Genomic DNA, 20,746 nt, shown 5'->3' on the forward strand with positions numbered 1-20,746 from the left:
CTGCCTCTCCTTCCTTGCCTATCCCTTCTGAAGAGTTTATAGTCATCCATTGCAGCACTCCAGCTGTGCAAGTCATCCCACCATGTTTCCGTGATGGCAACTATGTCATAGTTTTCCTGCTGCACAATGGCTTCCAGCTCCTCCTGTTTGTTGCCCGCGCTGCGTGCATTGGTGTGGATGCACTTCAGTTGGGCTATTGATCCCGCCACCTTTTTGGGGGAAGAAGCCCTAATTCCTATGAGACTGTTCTCAGGCACTTCCGTGGTTTCTAGCACATCAACAACCCTTGCATCTTTGCTGCTGCATGGATCTCCATCCCCTACCTCCACTGAGATGGCTAGGGTGCTGTGTGCGTTAGTACAGGGACATTTCAAATGTGCTCTAGTGTACTCAGCACATTGGGAAGCAGACCGGAGGACCTCGCTAGCACAGGGTCCCTCAAACACTGGCATGCCGTCCCCAGGCTTATCTCTGTTGAGCCTTGTTTTATCCCTTTTCCCCTTCAAATCGAGTTTAAAGCTCTTTCAATGAGCCCTGCTAACTCCTGCACAAATATCCTTTCCCCCCTTTGAGACAGGTGTACCCCATCTGGCGCTAGCAGGCCTGGTGTCATGTAGACCGACCCATGATCAAAAACCCCAAAATTCTGCTGGTGACACCAGTCTTGGAGCCAGGTATTGATATGCTGGGTCTTCCCGTTTCTTCCCTCATCATTGCCTGCAACTGGAAGGATAGAGGAGAACACTGCTTGTGCTGCTGATCCCTTAACCAGTCGTCCCAAGGCCCTGAAGTCTCTTTTGATTGCCCTTGGACTTCTTATTGCAACTTCATCACTGCCTGCGTGAAAAACCTTACTTACTAAGGTTCTGGTTCATGTGGCTCACATTTGGAAATGGTATGCTATATGCTTGTTTCTTAATAAATGTAATTCCCACAACATTAAAATTGTGTAGTTTAATGCCTGGTAAATAGGACTCCATATGTCAGATTCTTCTGATGATGTTATCATTACAATAGTGGTTTAGAGAGCGACACTACTAAGCTGGAGCCTTTTTCAAGGACTAATGCATTTGGAACACAAAATCTGGCTTAAGGGGATTCCCTGCATGGTGTAGAGCTGCAGAAATAGCTTTGTTTCATGGCTTGCCAATGAAGCCATGGGCCTGCTGAGAAGAGCAGGTGGCCAGAGGACATGGCACTAGGGGTATTCCTGGTGAGGAAATACTGCCTCGAGCCAACACAGCCCTGGGAGATGGAGAGGAACAAGTCACATGTGAAATAGCTTGCATTTGCCCATGTTCATCAACAAGTTGAACAAGAAACTTACCAACAGCTTTTTAAGTTGTCTGCCTGAGAATATCAGTTTAATCCTTCAAGCACAAAAAATCATTAGTCTCACTTGCATAGGATATAGTCGTCCTCACTCCTACAAAGACCAATGAAACTTCATGTGTTTGGTGTTAGATTGCCAACTACCCAAAACCGGGATATCAAACAGCCAAACTCAAAGCCCGTCTTTCACTTGCTCCATGCACCATGTGTATGGGTGTTATGGGTGGGTAGGAGTTGATGTCAGCTGCTAACAGCGTGTGAAAATACCAGCTAGCATCTGTAAGACTGGAAGGTCTTTTGATAGAGGAACAGCTTTGATTGGTTGACATACCCATTCACAAGTGCTTGCTATTTTTCAAAAGTCTTATGCCAGCTTCTAACAAAGATTTAAAAATATGATTTTAAAATATGCAGCAGGGTGTTTATGAATAGCTTATTTGTCTTCTCTGAGATGTACACATAGTTGTGAAGATTTTCTTGCTGGTGTCTCAAATTGTGCCTGGTTACTGGTCACCTTATAGCAATTTAATCTGGCCAATCTAGATCTCCTATGTAGGAGCATAGATAGGTTCATCTCTTTCTCACTCCCAGACTGGTAATGCTCCGCTCACAAGAATAATAATCCCCAGTTTTATTAAATACTGTAATTAAGCAATTATATTACAAGGCTGTAAAACATTAAGTGACTAATTCTCTCCAGTGCTCACTCTCCAGTGGAAGCAGCAGATACTTTGGCTAACCTAAAGGGGTGCGACATAACTCTGGTAGTCTGCTACTCCCTGGCAAATGAGATGACTCTCAATTTCTGTAGGAAGAATACCTCCACTGCACCTAGGAATGGCCTGAAAATGAAAAAAAGTTTTGATTTCCTTTTATCTTTCAGTAGCATTTTATTTCACTGTACTGAAGTGTTATTGCTACACTTTACAGCCAGGAAGAGTGAAGGATGTTCTCTAAAAATCTCCCTGCAAATTAATAGTATTTCTTCACTGCGAATGGTCTGTTTCCCCAGAGACAGTATTTGACAGTATTTGGAGCTTCACTTACAGATAAAGAATTGTTCAGATGATTTGATCATTGTTCTTAAAACTGTAGTTTCATTCTGTATCTTTCAACCTAAAGACAAGTTGGCAATAACGCAGCATTCCCTTTTTATGAATGCAGTTGCATGCTCTGTTGTTGACCAAACAACTGACAGAACAAGGAGCCTTTGCATACCAATCTGCCGTAGCAAAAACAGACCAACAGTTTTGATATCTTCAAAAAAGCAGATGTTCTCTAGTATTTTTTCCATATAATCAGTTAATTAACTGCTTTAATTATAAAAAACCTCTCTGATTTTGAAGCAAAATTGAGCATAACATATCTCTTTATCTAGAGACAAATTATATGTACAACTGACTAACCAGAGAATATCCCAAAATGAGTATTCAAGTCTTTCTTTTCGAGACTACCAGGTAGTAAGTTCCTGAGCAAAGATACAAGCTGGCTGACAACAAAACAATAATAAAAAAATTACCAAGAAAAAATTCTTGCCCATTCCTGAGTTAATTCTATTGACATGCATTTAACAAATGCTGCTTACTTGCCAGAAAATTAAACAAATAACGGGCACTGCTTTAGCAAATCACTAGCTGGATCAAGTGTTTTTCATGAATTAATCTTTCTTTTTATGAATGTAAGAAAGAAAAAAAAGGAGATCTTGCAAGCAGTAATGACATCTGTGAGCTCCTTCTGTGTGTTCTGCAATGGCAAAACAATGCTAGGGACTATAGCGAGGGACAGGGTTGCCATGCAGCCCAGCAAAACAGCCCCCTGAAAAGGCATGCTGACCCACTTTCAACTACCAACTCTTGCTGACCCTTTGTTGAGTGAGAGGTTCTTCCAAGTTTTTGTTGTTTTCACCCTTTCAGTTCTCATTTCTAAAGGAGCAAGCCTGTCTCTCTTTTTCTCCTCGTTTTTTTCTTTCTTCCCCAGTATGCATGGAAGAAAGGCAGATTGTTTTTTGTGACTGTCATTGCTTTAGTTAATTAAAAAAAAAAAAAATCTTTCACCCCTTCCTTTGTTAAGAACAAGCTGTGGAAGAAATATGGATCTTGCCATCCACAAAATTATGATACAATTCCTTAAGGAACTCAGTCTGATCAGAGTAATTCGTCTATGAAAAACCATACTTTAATTGTTACTCTTGGCAACAGTGAAGGATAATAGAGTAATATTATACTAAATATTGCCACGTGCAATAGTAAAAAAACTGTTTCAGTCTGGCCAGCAGCGGTGTGCAAACCCCCTTTTGAATTCAGGTTTGGATGTTGTGATTTAATCTAAATCTTTTGCTTCTCCTTCTTCCAAAACCAACAGAGGTTTAGAGAGAGCTGCATTTTTATTGGAACCACTTGCTAAGCCTAAGTTGCCAAAATAATTTAGTTAAAACTAGTGCTTTTATTTGGGTTAAGGTTGATTCCTGAGCTCCACAGAGGTCGAGGCACTTAGTTTGTCTTCCTCTTTTTTCAGTTCCATCATGGAGTCTACAGCAGAGCTCTGCCAGCTCAAGTTGTATTTCCCAAATCCCAGTCCCCCAGTTGAGCTTATCTATATTTGTGATTTTGCACAAATGGAGGAGAAACCTTTTTTCAGCCCTTTTCCTCCCTATTTATCTACTACAATACAAAGAAAAATGTGTGGCTCTAAGGATTCAGAATAAGCAGGCTCCAGTAGTGCAAGAGTGCAAGTCCTGCTGCCAATGCTGCTACTGCTGGTGTGTTAGTGTGATCTCTCCTTTGATAATGAGTGACAGCTGCTGTGAAATGCCTCACAGGGTGTTTGCCTTTCTCGGGCAACAAGTGGAAAAACTTAAAAATATAGAATTTTGGAAGTGAGTTATGGAAGAAAAATGCTCTACTTTATGCTACTTGAAAAGCATTGTTTGAATTTCAGATAGCTCCAACAAAATGATAATCCAGCCACAATCTCCTGCCAAAACTTTTTCAATGCTGGGAAATGTTTCACAATAACAAATACTGTAATGTTATTGCAATTAAGGAAGTATCTATTTCTCACTATGTATGTGTTTTTGCATGTGGGCATGAGCTTGTAAATGGGACAAAACCAGGCTCTTGAACTTTCATGTGATGAGGGGGTTTGAGTCAAATACCCATTTCTAAATTTATCCTCTGTAGTTAGAGCCTGGTTTGGATCCAAAAATAAAAGTTTTTTTCATTTGATTTCTATTCCATTGCAGCAGAAATGTCATAGGTCAGAATGATATATTAAAGATGCTCTATGGTAGCAGTGCCTTGATCTGAAATGGACTAAAGCTAGGCTTCAGTCTTAAAGTGAAACCAGGGTGAAGATTTGATGGTTCTTGTATATTACATTATTCTCTCAGGAGATCCTAGCACAAAACAGTTCAAATCTCATCTTAAAAGAAGTACTGCAGTCTTGGGTGGAATTCTCATGAAAACAGAACCAGAAATAAGCAATTCTGGGTTCTTTTTTTTTTAGATGCAATCCAAACTGAAAGCAGTAAGAATTTAGTGAACGGGAATCAGAAGCCAATCTGTGTTGAAATACAATGTTTTATGGATTCAAGGTCCAGTTTCAACCCATCCTGAAAATATGTATCTATCTCATTTAATGGCACAAATCATAGAATCATAGAATAGTTTGGGTGGGAAGGGACCTCTAAAGGTCACCTAGTCCGACCCCCCTGCAATGACCAGGGACATCTTCAACTAGATCAGGTTGCTCAGAGCCCCGTCCAATCTGACCTTGAATGTTTCCAGGGATGGGGCATCCCCCACCTCTCTGGGCAACCTGTGCCAGTGCTTCACCACCCTCAGCATGAAAAACTGTATGCCTTATATCTAGTCTAAATCTACCCCCCTTTAGTTTAAAGCCATTCCCCCTTGTCCTGTCACAACAGGCCCTGCTAAAAAGTTTGCCGCCATCTTTTTTATAAGCCCCCTTTAAGTACTGATACTGCAATAAGGTCTCCCTGAAGCCTTCTCTTCTCCAGGCTGAACAACCCCAACTCTCTCAGCCTTTCTTCATAGGAGAGGTGTTCCATCCCCCTGATCATTTTCATTTACCTCTGCCTGCTTGCATTACAAAAGAGAAAAAACGATAAAAAAATGTAGCTTTAATACAAAATTACAAGATTGTACAAAATTTTAGAAACCTACATAACAGCTGATAATAGTATGATTTCTGTCTCATTAAAAGTCATGATAGCTCAAGATTTCATTTTATCCTAAATCTGACAGAAATCTTAAATATAAATAATGTAGGGTGAATCATATAAAACAGAAATTTGAAAATACTGTTTTGTCATTTTTAATCAAAATTGTCAACAATTCTGAATGAAAACATGGTCTGAATCCAGAAACTGCTGTACCTTCAACTGTAGACTATTTTATCAGAATACTAGCTATACAAGGAAAAATTAAAAAACACCAATTTACTTAGTTTTCTGCCAGTATTGCATAAAATAGGACTGAAAGGGAAGATCTGGCCAATGCATTTTGTAGCTGCTATTTTTGGGTTTAGTCATTCTACGAGGTTTTCCTTATAAAAGAGAAGATAGGCCCCTTCATTTTGAGCCTGAAAGGTCTCAAAACTATGTACAACATAGGGTCACACAAACTACTTGAGATTATTTCTTCTTCAAAAATATCAAATAAGATGTTGCCTCTGATGGCAGAGAAGAAAGGAAGCTCTCACCCTTATAACCAGCCGCATTGGTTTTCCAGTCGTTAGCATTCAGATGTCCTGCACGTGATGTCCTGACAATAATATGCTGTATATCTCTCCAGGTCAGAAATGGACTATGAAAAAGGGGAAAGACAAAAGTCACAGATCAGACATATTTTACCAGAATGTAGGGATACAAGGTCATATAAGCTAAAAAATATCCAAAGCAATCCTTATTTCTCTTCTCTGCTTTCCTTTGCTCCATTCAAAAGAACGTGTCCTAATTTTGCAGAATTACTACGTGAAATTATTTATACAGCTGGGAGGTTTGCATTAAGCAGACTATAATGATATATGCTAATATTATGTTATATAAAACTTAAGGTAAGATGAAGGAGTACATTTCACACAGAGGTAATTTGTATGACCACCAGCTACTGTATGTTATCTATCTTGATGAGTGCAAAGGAAAAAAAAGCAAAATGTTGGCTTGCTGAAAAGCTCTACTAAATCTTACTAACTGTGTGCTCAAGCTGGCAATTCCTTTAGACTTTCACCTCCTATCAAAGCTATTTCAAGTGCCCCTGTTGTTATTCACTTGTCTATTACCCCTGGTCTTGGAATTCACTGAGGGTCTATGTGTATTCTTCAATAAGACCGAGCAGCCAGCATGAATCTGAATAGTTACAGAGCAAGTGCCTGCTTGCACAGATGTGTATTCCTTTAAGGGATTCCTAATAACCTGTCCACAAGGAAGGTGAAAGAAGATGCCATTTGCATCCTCACTGTGACATTAATACCCATTTATCTTGTAGGACTAGAGCAAATCTTTAGGGAGTATAGTTTTCTTGTTTCTCTTAGATCCACCCCAAGGAGAATTTCTTCTCTTAGAAGATGATCTAAAGGTACATTGGGGTATTTTTTCTTTCTCCTTCCAATTTCTCAGTTTTTCCATTATCTGTAAGAAGATGAATAGTATTCCATTTAAAAATGCAGTTTAGTAGAGGGAATGATAAACTGAGCCACTAAATAATGAAGAGGAAAAAAGTATTGCAGTGCAGAACACCAGTCACTCAGTATCATTCTCAAAGTATCATTATCTGTCCCTATTGCAATCACTGGCACAACTCCACTCAGTTGTAATGATGAAGGTAGACCAGAATGAAGTTTATTAGACCCAGCATTGGCTGTCTACACTGTCCAGGGCTAGGCAGTCATTGAAAACCTGGGAAACCATGGTTCAGTTCCTTAACACATGCTCTTGTGTTTCTCAGACCATGAAGTCACTTGGGCCGGCAGACAAGTGACTTAATCTTGGCACTTATATTTAAGGCATGATACTTGGGCTCTGCTTCCACTTGCAGGTAGAAACTAGACCAAGGCAACAGCCATAAGAGTGTGGGGAAGACCAACCCATGGGTGACTGTGGTGACATTGCGTCACACGGAGTGACTCTACACTCTTAATCTGACACATAGTCGAGTTACTAGAAATGTCAATGAGAAATTTCTTCGGGAAGCAGACACAGGATAATGACAAACATGCAAAAATATCTTGTTCTTCTCTAAGTCCCCCTTGACAGTGGAAGACACAGAAAAATCTACTCATCTCTCTGATGTACACAAATGAATGTTGTGTGGATTGGCAGCCTGCACACATTGTTTCACATCTTCCAGAACTCGTTTTGTCAAAAGAATATCTTTTTGGAAATACTTGAGTAATAAGTGCTTTATGGTGCTTAAATATGGAAGTAGAATCCTGCTTATCCTGTGAGCTGAAATCAAGCTATTAGGAAGCAATCAGTGAATACATGTGATAATCTATTAAAAAATGAGCACTTTCTTTTTCATTCAAGATGCATCAATTTAGGTTTTCAGGTGACAAATTTCAGCTTCCACAAGCTGCAGCTTGAGGAGAAGGCCGTAGGGACGCAGAAGTTATAGCAAACCTGCAGTCAACTTGTTTATAGAAAAACTTGCTCCTAGCCTATCCTCTGTGCGCATTATTTGTGGGTATTAACCAATGGAAGTTCACCTGTGTTGGTGGAATTACTGAAAATGAAAACCAATTTCAGAAGCATGGTCCGTAATTCCATACAGGAGAGAAAAACTTGGGACATATAGGACATTCACTCACATATAACTGGTTTTTACACATTTTACTTTCAAAAAGCCTTATAATCCATATGCTTGAAAACAAGTAGGAGTTGCCTAAAAATGTCAGACTTCTTTTATGTAACAAAACTGTAAGGAATAACGCAGACAGAGACCGAACCATTTAACTATACATATTTTTCTCATTCCCTTTGCAGTAATATGATTTTAATTCTGAGTGTATCTTTTCCGTTACAGAACATTTCCAGTAGGTGTGTGGACCATGGGTATGTTGATGTAACCTAGCACCTTTCTACCTACAGCTGGGACACCACAGGAAGTGGCATGTATTCTTCTAGAGTCAACACAGAAAGTCCTGTCCATGGTCGTCATTGAAACAGGAAGAGGAAATTGAATAATCTGAAGAAGATGATTTTTAAGCGCATCTCTTATTAATTGTAGCCAAAATTTTTTGTAATTTCTTCCAAGCTGTATCAATTCATGGCCATTTAATTTCTCTCTGTTTCATCTAGAAGACATAAGGTTATTCCCATGTTTAAATTTTTCTGTTATTTTTAAGGAGAGATGATGACTTCTGTCCCTGTGCATTTATTAAAGCATTACTATGCCCATAGATACATTTTTTTCTTAAAGTGGAATTTCTCACACCAGACAGTTGGACTAGAATGACAGTAATTGTTTATTCAGCTGAGCTGGTAAAAATGACTGAAAAACAAAAAGAAAAAAAATTTCATGGAATGTAAGTAGCATTAAAGGTTTGTAAGATAGGGTATGCTTGGACAGTCGTGTAACATGCTTCTAGAAAAAAAATCAATATAATTTTATAGCAACTCGGGAATTTCACTGGGAGCCTGTGTAAAGTCTTAGAAAAACATGTTTCAGGCCTTCAGGAAGACCTCCAGGAATCCCAAGAGCTGCATTCTTTGTAATATAGAATCTAAACAACCTGTTATTCTATAAAGCAAGCTGTCCATGCTCGTGGTGAAAAATAAGGCACTAAAATACTCCTCTCAATTTCTATAGGAGAGATTCAAGATAGGGCACACTCAACTGATTATTTAAAGAGGAATGATGGATCTAATTGTGGATCTAACTATGCCTAGATAAAGGATCTAAAGATATAGTATTCTTCACTGGATAATACTAAGCTCTCATAAATTGGACTTAGTCGCTCAGTCAGCAAATGAGATTATGTCTCAGAATCATGGTTTACTTCTAAAAACAATAATCATGGCAGATCTTGAAAACTGAGCCATTCACTGTTATATCTACCATCTGTATCTAATCACAAAAAAGAAATGTAAGAATTTCTGGGGCAGAAAACCTTGATCAAAGGTCTGATTTCCAGGACATGACATGGTATATAGTTAAATCAATCTGTCTCTTATGCAACATCCAAATCTGCTTGCTTACTGTAAAATTCATAAGATTTTTATGTTTTCTTCTCAAGGAATGGAAGTTTTGGCATATTTATATCTAAGAGATTTAACAACATAAGAACAATATTCAAACCAATTTCCATAGCCTACTATAGGACCTTCAGTATACTAAGAATTGGGCTATTGCCAGATTAAAATTTTCTCTCTAGACACCTCATTTTAAACAAAATAGGTCTGCAATTGTTTCCCCATAAATTTTTTCAGAAACTTTAACAAAAAAAGAATAAAAAAGAAAGAAACTGGAATGATGTCAAAATAGCAGTTCATTTGGAGAAAGAAGAGGGATTTTTTTTTTTTAAACAAGATAGTCTAGGAGCCAATTTTAAAGCATCTGGAAAAATCACAGAATTGGTCAAATATTTGTGAAACATGTCAAAATTGGATCCTAAGTGAGTAAACAGTTGTTTGCTAGCCATGTGGGCCCCAGATCCAGACAAGATGTCACTGATGTTAATTGATTTACCACTTGATTAATCTCAGAAGAATTAATGGCTAAACATCTTGAAATGAACAAATGCATTAACAAGAACAGTACTAAGTCTGCTTGATAATGGATTGATTTCAAAAAATAGGCAATTTCCTTCCAGAAAATTGTTTTTCAATGTCTCATCTGAAATTGCCTTGGGATTACACATACCAGACAATACTCAAAATCAAACCAGAATAAGCAGAAGTGAGAACAATTACATACAAAAATGCTTGTACAGCAGCCAAAAAATAATGAATGTTGTGTCCTTAACCAATAGTTATACTCTAAGTACAGCCCTCTTTCAGACTTCTCAAAATGTTTATGAAACAAGGTAAATGAGAAAAAATGAAATAGGACAAATAAATTATATTACAGTAATATTCATTTGAGATTTAACTGTATCTTTAAACAGGCTGCCTAGAAATAGTAGATCACCATTTTTGGCCAAATCTGATTTCTTCATTCCACAAGTAGTGTCCCTAGTGACAATTGGGTTAATCCTGGAAATAGTAAAGAATTCAGGCTCTATCCTTTTGCATAATGATACTGTGCCAAAAATAACTGTTCAGAATAAATAATTGGTACAAGAGAGACAATTAGCAAAAATATCACTCAATGCAATAAACAAATAGGGTAAATTTTTTTTTTTTTTTTTTTTTATTGCAAAATAATATGGTTAGCAACATGAATAATGATTGCTACATTATCTTCATAACCAGCAATTTGAATGTGACAAAGGTGGCCTATCTGAAAAAAATACTTCTTGCCAAAATAGCGGAGTCTGATGAGAACTGCTGGAAGAATACAATAAACTTTTCTCCAAAGAATCAAGGAAAAACACAGTATCACAGTGTGGATTAAGAAGAGGATCACCATTTGATTTGGAAGTATCAAATAACCTTCTTTGGAAATCTTGGCTATGAGAAAACACACATGGGTAATTACTGCTATAAAAAGGAGTCTCTGTGCCCTAGACATCTTGTAGAGCAGTAGGAGATCATTTTCATCACTAATTTCTGCATAATGCCACCCTTAAAGGCTTTATGATAAATTTATAAACAAAACATAAGAAATAGTTGCCGGGTTTATTCACACATTCCCATCACTTAAAAATCAACCGAATTGTCCCATTAGATCTACAACCCTACTACCTGTCCTAATGACTCTAATATATATCCTCATGGACAGGAATATTAGCTATGTTAATGGGAGACATTCTTCTTTCGCAGGTCACATAAAGAGTTAGTGTGAAGATGCCTGTTGCAGCACAGAATTTTAAGCGGGATGAGACATGAAGACAGCCTCTAATTGTTGTGCTTATCCTGTGCTTAGGTGTCTGAATGGTCTACAACATAACCATATCATTCCTGAAAATAAGAAGATACAAAAATGTATCCCAGTGTTCAACAATCCAGTCATGCATACACATGGACATACAAAATACATGTTTTTGACATGTCTGACACCCTTATAGATTCTAATTGTCATATATGCTGCAAATAATCCTGTTAACTTCCTGCTAGAAAAGTAAAGAATATTACGTGTTTACTGATCAGCATGTAGCTCGTACCCTGTGAATGGAACTGTAACTTAAGTTTCTGCTCCAGTGGTCTTTTCATTTTCTGACCTGGTAAACCACTGTTCATTCAACTAGTATATCAAACAAAACCATTTGGTTACTTCAGAGTTAGCTCTCAGTTCCTTCTTTGCTCACACTTCTTTTCTGGGTTCCAGATTGCTTGTCAGAAATTTGCCATTCCTCCTGCTAATTTCTGATCTGCATTCAATTTTACCCAATGAGATCCCTTTGAAAGAAACTGAAGCCTGGCTAAAGATGACAATCCCTTAAAAAAATTAATGGCAGTTGAAAATATTGTAAGTAAAAGGTCAGTTATTAGTAGTGTTAATGGCATATGCAATAGACCTCTGTCTAAAGAGACATGCAATTAATGAAATTTTTGGAAAATATTTTTCTAGGATCAAAATTGGTGTCAGTAGCCTTTTACACGAATTGTCATATTCCTCCTCTTTTTCCACTAATAGCTTAATTTGGGTATTGGACAAAGAAGAGTAGTGATATACATCTGAAAACAAATTCCTGACTAAAACTCATTAGGAACACATAATTTAAACCAATTACATTCTGAAGTGTCCTGATATTTGCCAAGTTTCACTGTGGAAAGACACACTGGAACTGTCCATTTCAACAGTCACTAGGTAACTTCAGAACATCACTCATATTTTAAACATATTAATCTTAAACATCTCAAGCTCATGAATTCTACAATATCAGAATTTTCCATTCAAAGCTATAGCTTTTTGAACATCTTTTTAAGGTAATAACATTTGCCTGTACAACATCATCTTTATCAGTTTATGTCTGGCTCTACTTTATGTCTCCATAGTTTCTGCCATGCATCCTAGTCTTTTCATGAGTCAGTGTCTGAAGGCTTTTGCATTGGCTACAACCATCTTTTGGATTATCTTTGTATAGGTTTTTAGGATAGAATACAGACAAGTTGTGATACGACATGACAAATATATTCATTTAGATGAACAGCAGGATAAGCAGCCATACATCCACCAGCAATGGTGTTCTGGTGTATCTGTGTCAAATCTGCAGTGCACACGGTGGCAGATTCCACAGCCTAGAGAGTATCATGGTTTTCCCAGAGACAGAAAATCCTAAGTGCCAAAAAGAAAACAATCAATGGCCCAACTGCAGGTTGATAATGTTTTTCTGAGGAGAAAACCCTTGAGAGAGAGGTACCTGAATCACATTCCTTATTGTGCCTTCTCCAGAAGAATGAAATGAGACCACCCAAAAGACAGGGTGCATAGTGTGCTGAGGGACAACAGCATGGAAGCAACAGCAACAAAAACCTTAGGTCAGTTGCCAGTTTTAGAACCAGCTGTGACTGTGCATATGGGGAAGCCTTATATTAGCTTAGGTTAATGCAGGCAGTTATGATTAGTATGGTACCCAGGCTATTGATTTGACCTTTCTGCCAAGTCCAATGATACTGATCACTTTTCATATAGTCGAGCTATGACACTGTGGTGCAAGGAATCTCAAAAAAAAGATTGCAGGGATACTGCAATACAGTGAACCTGCTCCTCTTCCACCTTCCTCATTTTCCTCTCGCTGCAAGAACACAGACAGGGAAAAGCATATGGGCTCCCTGCTCTCAGGCTGAACAGCCAGCAGCAGCCCTAACAGCAACTTCAGAGACAACCTTAAGCAGCCTTTAAAAGCTGAGGCTGGGGAACACTTTGAGAACCAAGAAACTACAGGGCATAGAGCTGCCAAACTCTTAAAACTCTCAACTGAGCACATGCCAACTGAGATTTTTGAAAAGCTTGTGAAAATAAAAGGCAGTGCCCTGGCACTAGAACAATGGCTATCCACTTGTTCTATTTCTAGCTGTTGCTCCAAAGCGCAGACACAGTAAAACTCAATGAAAAATTTAAAAATGATCACAGTCAAACTTTTTTTTTTAACCTAGACTCAGTTTAAGAAATGTCTGGATGGAATTTTCTTAAAACCTTTTTAAAGCAAGTTACGTGGAAAATTTCAGACCAAACGATTATTCTTTGGCAAGGTTACATGTAACTGAAAACAGGACCTTAAAATGGGAAACAGTGGGCAACCTGAATGCAGGAAAGTACTTCCAAGTCAATCTCAATATAATAACTGAAATTGCATAAGCGGCGCAGGTGGTTAAAGCTCAAGAGAAACACAGGTTCTAAATTAAGCATTTATTTATGTTTACATTTTTCAAATACTTCACCATTATTTTAAATAAATATTTCAGCATTATTTTAAAACTACTCCAAAAATGCAAAGATTCGCAAAAAGATTTCTAACTCACACACTCTAGTGTCCTCTTTTATAATAGGCAGTCAATCAACGGAGCAAAGACTTAGCCAAAACTGATGGACTTAAATGATAACCTCTCCTTCTCTTACCCTGGCAGCCTACATATAGAGGTCACTTGACAGCACTTCCACAGTTTGCCTCAACCGTCTCATCACCTCTGACTCTATTTATGAACAAGCAAACTCCTCATAAATTTGACGATACAGAAATATGTTCTCTGTATCCAAAACTGCCCCTTGACAGACAGTGTACTGCTTTTCTCCTTTCTGTAAGAAAATCAATCAATACGGGAAGTATTGCAAGTATCTGATCAGTTTTCAGAAATCCAAAGTATCTTCCTCTGACACTCTTGACCCCTTGCAATGTGAACTGCATTTTCCTTTCATCTCAGTGATTACACTCAGTTATACTACCTTTTAGAAGAATGCAGTGCATTGTCACTTTTCTAAACGGAATGTTGGTATCAGAATTCACTGAAATTCTTAATGTCTTCCCAGCACTACCTTGTTCTAGCCTTGGTTTCATGTAACCAAAGACAAATGAAGTATACAGCTCATGTGAAGAGAACCATGGAAGAAAACAGACTCTCTCCAAAGCGATACCACTGAGTATACCACACAGTATAAACATAGCAGATTAATACTTCCATTTCAGGTGTACTTCTTACTCATGTAACTGCAGTTTATATACCACAGGTTGGAAAACATGCATTGGCTTATAGAGAGTGGAGCATGCAGTTCACTTGGGGATGTATAATGTATTCTTCCATCAGCAACATAAGATTTTCTTTAAATTTGGCTTCTCCAAAGGAAGATGGCTCAATGCCCACTGGAACAAATGTGGGCATACTGTCTCTCCTGACTCTGATTCACTCAAATCCCAAATGCAAACATTTCATCAAAGAGAAAGGGTATTTCTGATATCAACAGTAGATGGTACTATGTGATGCAAATGGTTTATTTTTAGTAAGAAGATTGCTGCCTCTGCTGACTAAATCGATTATACCTTATACCCATAATTGCTGGCTGACAATCAGCAAAATTCAACATTATGTAATGACTAAGAATTGCAATACACAAGCAAGCATTTATTCATAGAGCCTGAACTGGATACTAGATACACTGGGAACCATCAGATAAAACAGTTAACTACTTGAATACTATAAGAAAGCCATAGAATATGAAGATTAAGAGATGTCTTTCTTTATGAGACAGTTGTTGCATATCTACATTTCTGCATTACGCTGTTGGGGATTCCAAACAAGCAGTCTGAAACTCAGTTACACTTCTTTGGTTTCTGCAGGAGAACATCCACTTGATAACCAAATACTGGACTGAAAATGCAATTCATAAAAAAGATGCGTTTACATTGTTTCAAATTGGGGTAGTAAGCAGACCACCATCCCCCAAAAATTTGCTGCCAGGACTTCAGGAACAGACACCAGTTGGAAAAAACAATTAAGTGGAGGGTTCAAATCAGTAGGCAGGTAAGAGGTCCTTCATCAGCTATTTGCCAATCCTACCATATGGGACTTACCAAAGAAAGAAAGTGGCAGGTTGGAGCAGAAATCTGCTTTGCTCATTTTGCATTGGTTTAATGTACCTTTGCATGTGAGTTGAAGCAACCTCTTGGCTGTTCTAACTCATATCCAGGCCAGACTAGTGCTCTGTCTCCCAGGAACAGAACTTGGCTACTCGTGAAAACTGACCTTGTAGGCTCCAAACCCTTCCACAGTGTAATTTGTTGTGTTTCCCAGTCCAAAGTGGAATGAAAGTATACATTATTACAGACATATTCAAGAAGTGTTCAGGACTAAGTGCTCCGGTTTTTAAGCAGCTTGCTGTATGAAGACCGTAATTAACCTTGCAAAACCACTTTCCAACCAGTCTTTTTAAAAAATCTCATATAAACACTAGTGCTATTAGCAGAGGCACTAATATGGAATCTAAGGAAGAATCTATGTAAACGCAAACTCTGCTTGAATGCAAACTAGTTCCAGTAAGCCCTTGTGCTAAGCCACAATATCATGTGTCCTTTACATGCCATATATCTTAAAAGTATTCAAGAAAATACTTAAGATGTCTTCAAAACTTCTTTTTGCATACTTTAATTCCTAGCATTTATTTAGGATCACCTAAATTGGCAGGTATCACATGTGAAAAATACAACCTGAATTTTCAAATCAGGTAAATAAATAAGAATTACCACTCAGAAACTGCTTAAAATAATCTCAGTAGATTTCATACAAACAAATCCCAGACATTAAACTTGAATATATTATGATATGATCTCCTTGTAATATTAAAGGCCTTACTTCAAAATCTGTAACTTCACAAGACCAAAGGTTTCTCCATCCCTAGGACCGGATTAATTTATGGGAAAAAACAGCATGGGAAACCTGGAAATATTTCTCTCCCTAGTTTCCTTTTTTTTCTTTTCTTTTTTTTCGTTCATTTCTTGATGGTGGCTGTGTTCAGAAAATTGGTTGTAAGTACACATAGGAGAGAAAATTTACTGAATAGAATACAAATGAGGAAAACCACATTTATGATATTATTAATATAAATCCTTTGGATCTATTCAAATACACAGGCTAAGATTTGGAAATGAGTAAGCACCCTCCATATACTGAAACTGAATAGAATCTGAAAGGAGGCAAAATCAATACATTTTCACCCTGAATCTTTTGTTAGCACTGTGCAACAGAGTACTACAAATACAAAAAAGTGACTAGGATCTTTAGTCATTGGCATATTTTTTCTCCATCTCCACGTGCGGAGCTTTAATATAGTCTTGTCTTTGTTCCTATCATAGCAACTATTAATTTGGAAAAAAAAATACTAGTCCATAGGCAGTAACATGGATTTCCCATTGGTATAGTCACCAAAGTTCACAGAGAAAAAAGGTTGTGTAAAGTGTAAGCTTCTCAGTGTGTTTTAAGATGTCACAATTAGCGATAGCTTGGTTGTAGGTATTGTGTGCTATAACACTTTGAAACTTGCAATTACAACAATCATTTGTTAGAAAATGCACACAAAATATCATATCAAATAAAAACCATAAATTACAAGCAACCTCTGTTCATTAAGAAATAATTAGAAAAACTTTCAGCAGAATGAAATTTACGCACATGCGATTTTATCTGCATGTGCAGATTGTTTAGAATGAACTTAAGGATTTTAAGACTGAGATTAAGAAGAGATTAAAAAGTTTTTTTTTTTAAATAATAGCATTATATTAACCTTTCAAAATACCTTTGTTTCTAATGACTGCATTAAGAAAATCTAATTATAATCATACAAGTGCTGCACTAAAGATTGCCAGCTCTTCAATTACTAACTCTTATTCTCATGACTATAACTCAACAGCAAAAAAGCAATCTGTGTTGAATATTGGCCCATGGTTTCTTCAAAAAATCATTAAAGATGGAAGTATAATTCTGCTGCTATGAATTACATACAATTTGAAATGAGTATTGTGTGACAATTACTTCCTTCAAAGGAGCTGCCTGCCCCCAGAGGAAACTGGTTTTCTTCAGAATTTAATAGAATCAATCTCCTAGCACTTAGAAACATCTGATTTCAGGCAGGATTTGGGGTAGAGCATTCCACCTTAGACCTGCTAATATTATCCAACACAACACTAAGTAATGCAAAAGGTTTTGAAATACAGATTTACCTGATAAATCTCCAGTATTTCTGCTGCTCCATAAAACACATTAAAGATATATATTAGACACAAATAGTAAAACCCTGCAGTTGAGAAAATGCTTGTAAGATGGAAACTTTTCTGAGCTAAAGGTAAAAGGACTATGGAGCTACACTATCCATGTTTTTTACAGCTGAGGAACTTATCCCATTAGAAAAAACAGATTTGTGTCAACATGCAGAAGTTGAGAATTTTTATTTTTCATACTATATTAATCTCTGTTCATGGTAGCCTAACACCACCCCAAAACTTTCTTCAACGTTCAAGAACAGACACCACTAAAAGAAGCCTGATGAATGCAATAGGCGACCTACAGTAGCCTGCAGAGTACAGCAGATCTGGGCAGTACTGTCAGGGTACTGTGAGACATTGTGAGGATCCCATACACCATTTAGTGGAAACTACCTGTGCTCAACACTGTTTCAAGTTATTTCAACACTGAGTACTCTGCTGTCATTTCCATGGTGTAAGCTTTCTTGCATGTGAAAAAAGCACGTGGATCTTTCCTGCCCTTGGAAGGGTACTGTGAATTACTACAACAAAGTTTACAAAGCACTTTGAGATCCCTGGATAAAGGTGCTGGATCAGTGAGAAAGATCTTTTCGTATGCTTATTTTTTTTTTTTTTTTCGGAGTATAACTCAGATCTTACTTTGCTTCCAGTGCCAGTGCAATGATGCCTGCAGCCATAGGTGCAGAGGCTGAGGTTCCAGTATGGCTGTCTGTGCAACGCTGCCTCAGGTCTGTGGTGATCTGGAAGAAATTGAATGTGTGAAATTTAGAACACAACTTCAGAAATCAGAACAGGTTTCATTTGCTTGAATGAGTTGCAGGTACATGGAAGTATTTCCTTCTTTCACTGCAAGGAAAGGCAAAAAAAAAGGTGTCTGAATACGTGATGTTACATGTTCTGAGCTTGAAGTCACTTGTGAACTTGGAGAAGTGTTCTCTGTATCGCACTGAAAACATAAGTTAGTCTCCATTTTTTTCATGGCATGATCAACAAAAAGACTTGTAAATTAGAAAAATGTACAGAGGGTTTTAAAACTGCACAGTTAGAACTCTGCCCTTCTATTTGCATTTACAGAGCACTTTCCATCCAAGAATCTCAAAGTGCTTTACAAACAGGAATGAACTAAATCTTACAGTGCTCCCTATATACAGACTGGTTATGCCCATTTTAGAGACTATAAAAGAGGTATGGAGAGGTAATTAGGTTGCCTGAAGTCAGACTGGAAGTATGTGGAAGAATAGAATACAGTTGGGCCCATGCCAAGTACCATGTTTAATCCTTCCTTCATGCCTTATGCAATAATTCACATGAAATTAAGCAACAATTCATTGAAAAACCCTGATGTAATCACAAATTAGCCCAGACATCACCAGCCAATTAGTTATTTGCAGCTTTAAATTGTTATGTATAGCTTAATTATATGCTGCTACATATTTTTATATGTCATCTAAGTGGATGTATAAACTATAATGTACAATACCAACTAGAGGCACAGCCTTCTACTTAGTGTTAGGATGTTTCTATCTCATAATGAATTTTAGGCAGATTCTTTCTGTAAGACAGTAAATCACACACAAAAATGTGTTTATTCTAAATTCTGCTTCATTCAGGCAATGTTAATCTAAAGTGATTCTAATCTATGCTCTTCTTTCCGAAGCAGTGGTTCCTAGCAAGAGCAAGGCAGTACAGACAAAAGTCACTGCTACCTAACAGAAGCTCAAGCAAAACCCACATGGACTTGAGAACAGATACTAGCAGACAGCAGTCCACAGCACGGAAACCTTCATGAAGGTGGCAGAGTGAATGACCTGTGACGCCAAACCTTATTCTCAGCATTTCAGCTGATCCCTGAGATTCAGTCACTAGTAGACATATCTGCCTGAGGGGCAGAGAAGAAGTTGCTTACACAGCTTCTTACCTAAGTATACAGAATTATTGTGTCTCCATTTCATCTAATTCACTAGTATCATATGTCATTTGCCACACGGATGTGCACAAAGATGGCAGAAGGATCGAAAACTCACAAAAAAGCACAGGGCATGTAGAAATGCCTATCTAGTTTTGAAACTGGAAGATACGCAAGACATGATCTGAAAAAACAGCCACATCCTATCTGGGCAGAATACAAGCAATTGCATGTAGGAGGTATAACTTCCAAAATGGAAGCTTCTAGAAGTTGAAAAAGATGGATTAAAGCATTTATAATGTCATATCCTTACATTAGTGAACTTACCAAAGGCCATATTCAAGAATAAAAAAGTCTAGAAAGAACCCTTTGTTCCCTATTATTTAATGCACACCTTGTTAAACAATTTCTTTTATCTGTCATCAGCTAAAAGTTGAACCCCATAAATAAAATGTACATATAATTTCTTTATCTCTTTCCTTCCCTCCTATTGACTGTGTATTAATTTAGACAATGAAAATTAATAGTGTTGGAAAAACCTTCTTGCATACAAACTCCAAAAATGCCCTGACAATATTAAGAGATGAAACTGCAGTAGAAACAGCCCTAACACTATGCTGCCTACATGTGCAAACGCAAGTAGTGATTTTGCAGGTGGGATTAACATGGCCAAGGACCACAGGATGACATGCACCCAAAAAGAGACATACAAGATTCAGGTATCCCATCTGGAAAAACACTGGTCAGTGCTGTGGTGAGGAGTGGAAGGGAGGGCAGGAAAGAGAGAGGGCAGAAAAAGGGACTAATACATGCTTCTCTCTTTTGTAGGCAGGTACCTTGTCCCCTTCAAAAAAAGTGGTGCAGCAGGTGCTTTCCTCAGAGGACCAAAGGGTAACAAAGCCTACAGGAACTCAGGCAGGGAGAAATGCCCTCATAGCAGCTTTTCCTTAAGAGACAGCCTCTCTCAATGCAGTGAAAAGCACACTGCATTGTGCTATCTGTGTTTCTCATCCTCTGGAAGAACATGCTTTCATAGTGTTTTTATTGTCTTGTAGCTACAGATATCAAGCACAATAAACCATGGCACCTCTTTATTTGGCAACGTTGTCTCTCACGTTCTCAGTGGATGTTGTGGTAGCAGTTTGAACTACAAACCCTTATCTCTCTCTTTCACTCAGCAAATGTTTCAGCAGC

The 20,746-nt window shown here is 37.8% G+C and overlaps 1 protein-coding gene across 1 annotated transcript in view; it reads right to left on the minus strand.

Annotated features, from left to right (window-relative positions):
• Positions 1-20,746, minus strand: part of PCSK5 (proprotein convertase subtilisin/kexin type 5) — a 269,604-nt gene that overhangs the window by 111,415 nt on the left and 137,443 nt on the right. Inside the window, 2 exon segments of the mRNA XM_009328171.1 lie at positions 6,055-6,158; positions 18,286-18,386. Coding sequence (XP_009326446.1) covers positions 6,055-6,158; positions 18,286-18,386 — 205 coding nt within the window.

The sequence above is a fragment of the Pygoscelis adeliae genome, unplaced genomic scaffold (genome assembly GCF_000699105.1).
Source record: "Pygoscelis adeliae isolate BGI_AS28 unplaced genomic scaffold, ASM69910v1 Scaffold45, whole genome shotgun sequence".
Classification (NCBI taxonomy): domain Eukaryota; kingdom Metazoa; phylum Chordata; class Aves; order Sphenisciformes; family Spheniscidae; genus Pygoscelis; species Pygoscelis adeliae.